Here is a 693-nt window from a genome sequence, read left to right as displayed (position 1 = left end):
TTGTTGATGTAGATCTTCAGTGGTTCGTAAAGAGGAACTAGCAGGACCAACAGAAGCACCAGAACCAGGTAAAGTGGTAGGACTGCGTTCCACTGATGTTTCGGGTGGTGGAGGTACAGCAGCTTCAGGTTTTTTTCCATTCTTTTGAGCATCTTCTGGAGGCAATTGCTCTGAGGAATTTGCTTTGCAAGACGCTTCCTCATTTTGTTCCCCAACACATTGTTCAGATGATTCTTCCACTTCACCAGGACCACCTTTTCCATCGGCACCACCAGCCTGTCGAGCCCCATGGTTCAAAGTACCACCACCTTCAGGTTCAGGTTCACTAACTTCAACGTGAGGCTCAGTTGTAGCCAACACGAAACTGCAAGTACAACACAGTGCAAGAAGCATAACATACAACACTGTACGCATCATTATCATTACAATAACTGATATTGTGTCTTAATTCAGTGGTCCAAAGAAAAATAAAAGAAGAAGCAAAGAACAAATAGAAATAACAGAAAATAACGGCATCCCCCATGAATACAAGAGAGTTATAACAAAAACAATAAAAACAACAGTACATTGATTATTTACTCACAGAAGAAAACCTATAAAAACAAAAAGGTCGATAACACAAACAAATAAAATCCTCAGACATCTTGCCCATAAGCATGAACATACCCTTTGAGTGCCTTCTTCTCAAGCATG

General features: G+C 40.8%; 1 protein-coding gene across 1 annotated transcript; it reads right to left on the bottom strand.

The window, feature by feature from the left end:
- On the bottom strand, window positions 1-423 carry TM35_000761000 (uncharacterized protein; the record flags this gene model as incomplete). Its single annotated transcript, XM_029031308.1, has 1 exon — window positions 1-423. A coding segment is annotated over one exon (423 nt), but the record flags the coding sequence as incomplete, so codon positions are not given.
- Window positions 424-693: the final 270 nt, after the last annotated feature.

Source organism: Trypanosoma theileri, assembly GCF_002087225.1.
Source record: "Trypanosoma theileri isolate Edinburgh chromosome Unknown TM35_Tth_76_V1, whole genome shotgun sequence".
NCBI lineage: Eukaryota > Euglenozoa > Kinetoplastea > Trypanosomatida > Trypanosomatidae > Trypanosoma > Trypanosoma theileri.
This window is presented reverse-complemented; position numbering and strand designations above follow the sequence as displayed.